This window comes from Diaphorina citri, unplaced genomic scaffold, assembly GCF_000475195.1.
Source record: "Diaphorina citri unplaced genomic scaffold, Diaci psyllid genome assembly version 1.1 scaffold15975, whole genome shotgun sequence".
Taxonomy (NCBI): Eukaryota; Metazoa; Arthropoda; class Insecta; order Hemiptera; family Psyllidae; genus Diaphorina; species Diaphorina citri.
Window position 1 is genome coordinate 1 of NW_007393337.1, and position 1,126 is coordinate 1,126.

At 41.0% G+C, this 1,126-nt stretch overlaps 1 protein-coding gene across 1 annotated transcript; it reads right to left on the reverse strand.

The window, feature by feature from the left end:
- Positions 1-179: 179 nt before the first annotated feature.
- LOC103523139 (U4/U6.U5 tri-snRNP-associated protein 2-like) lies at positions 180-1,120 on the reverse strand. The gene is made up of 2 exons (XM_008488208.3): positions 997-1,120; positions 180-365 (listed from the first exon to the last, which is right to left on the reverse strand). Exons 1-2 carry the CDS (start codon positions 1,072-1,074, stop codon positions 228-230), a joined length of 216 nt encoding a protein of 71 aa, XP_008486430.1. The 5' UTR covers positions 1,075-1,120; the 3' UTR covers positions 180-227.
- Between the last annotated feature and the right edge of the window lie 6 nt (positions 1,121-1,126).

Below are 1,126 nucleotides of genomic sequence, written 5' to 3' on the forward strand. Positions count from 1 at the left end.
GCACTCACGTTCAGGTATACATGAATAGGTATGCCTGTCAGGCAAAACTAAATAAATGTGGCTGTAAAAATCACATTTTCAAGTTAAAATCTGACCGTAAGTGGTCGGCCTTGGGTGGATGGTCTTATACTCTCTTAGTGGCTCTACCTAGTGGTTAGCTTACAATCGAGCATCCACTAAATTTTAAATATGTACCTACCAGACTGTGGGCTCACTTTCGGAGAGCATTATCCCTCACTCATTGCTGTAGGGGAGGGTGTGGTTCTCAGTTCATAGATCTGAATGTAGGCTTCAGTGAGCGTTATCATTTGGGGCAGAATGTCCGTCACGTGGAGGTCCTGTATTTCGTACCACTTCCCTATACCCTGTGAAAAACAAATAGGTAAGCGTCATTATTTAGGGCGGAATGTCCCTCACGTGGAGGTCCTGTATTTCGTACCACTTCCCTATACCCTGTGAAAAACAAATAGGTAAGCGTCATTATTTAGGGCGGAATGTCCCTCACTTGGAGGTCCTGTATTTCGTACCACTTCCCTATACCCTGCGGAACATACAGAAGTGTTATCATTTGGGCAGAATATCGACGTCAAAAATCGAAATCGAACAAACCGTTCGAGAATTATGGTGAGACAAAGAAACCAATACCAGTACCTATTCATGAACGAAATTTCTCGCTCTTAAGTTACTTGCACTGAAGTCAATTTTGACCAATCAGATTTGTGGAATTGATGATACTTCAGTGCAACTTGAGAGAAAGTATTTTGTTCATAAATATGGGTGTAAATCTGTAAATGTTTAATCGTCATCTTGAAACTTGAAACTTACTTTGTCCATTCAAATATACTGTATTAGGACTTAAAAAGGTTGAACCTCTTTTGCAATATCGACGATTTTGCAATTACTTCACGGCGCATCTTTTTACATCTGTGTCTATATTGTCTATTCGGGAACAACGAACACGGAAAAGGGAAAAAAAACTAAAAAATCCTCCCTTACCTTATGATACAAATGCACACGGTACGTCCCATTACTCGGTTCCCCATCATGCACAATATTAGCCACCAAGTCATACATGGTGCTCTCATATTTGGCCTTCACCTCCGGGGTCAATATGTCGCCAAAATCC

What these genes read in the sequence shown, in the direction of transcription:
- LOC103523139 (XM_008488208.3), bottom strand. Translation starts at nt 1,074, where the DNA reads ATGTATGACTTGGTGGCTAATATTGTGCATGATGGGGAACCGAGTAAT. An exon ending in GTGTGCATTTGTATCATAAG is followed by an intron (nt 366 to 996) that starts GTAAGGGAGGAT and finishes TGTTTTTCACAG; the next exon opens with GGTATAGGGAAGTGGTACGA.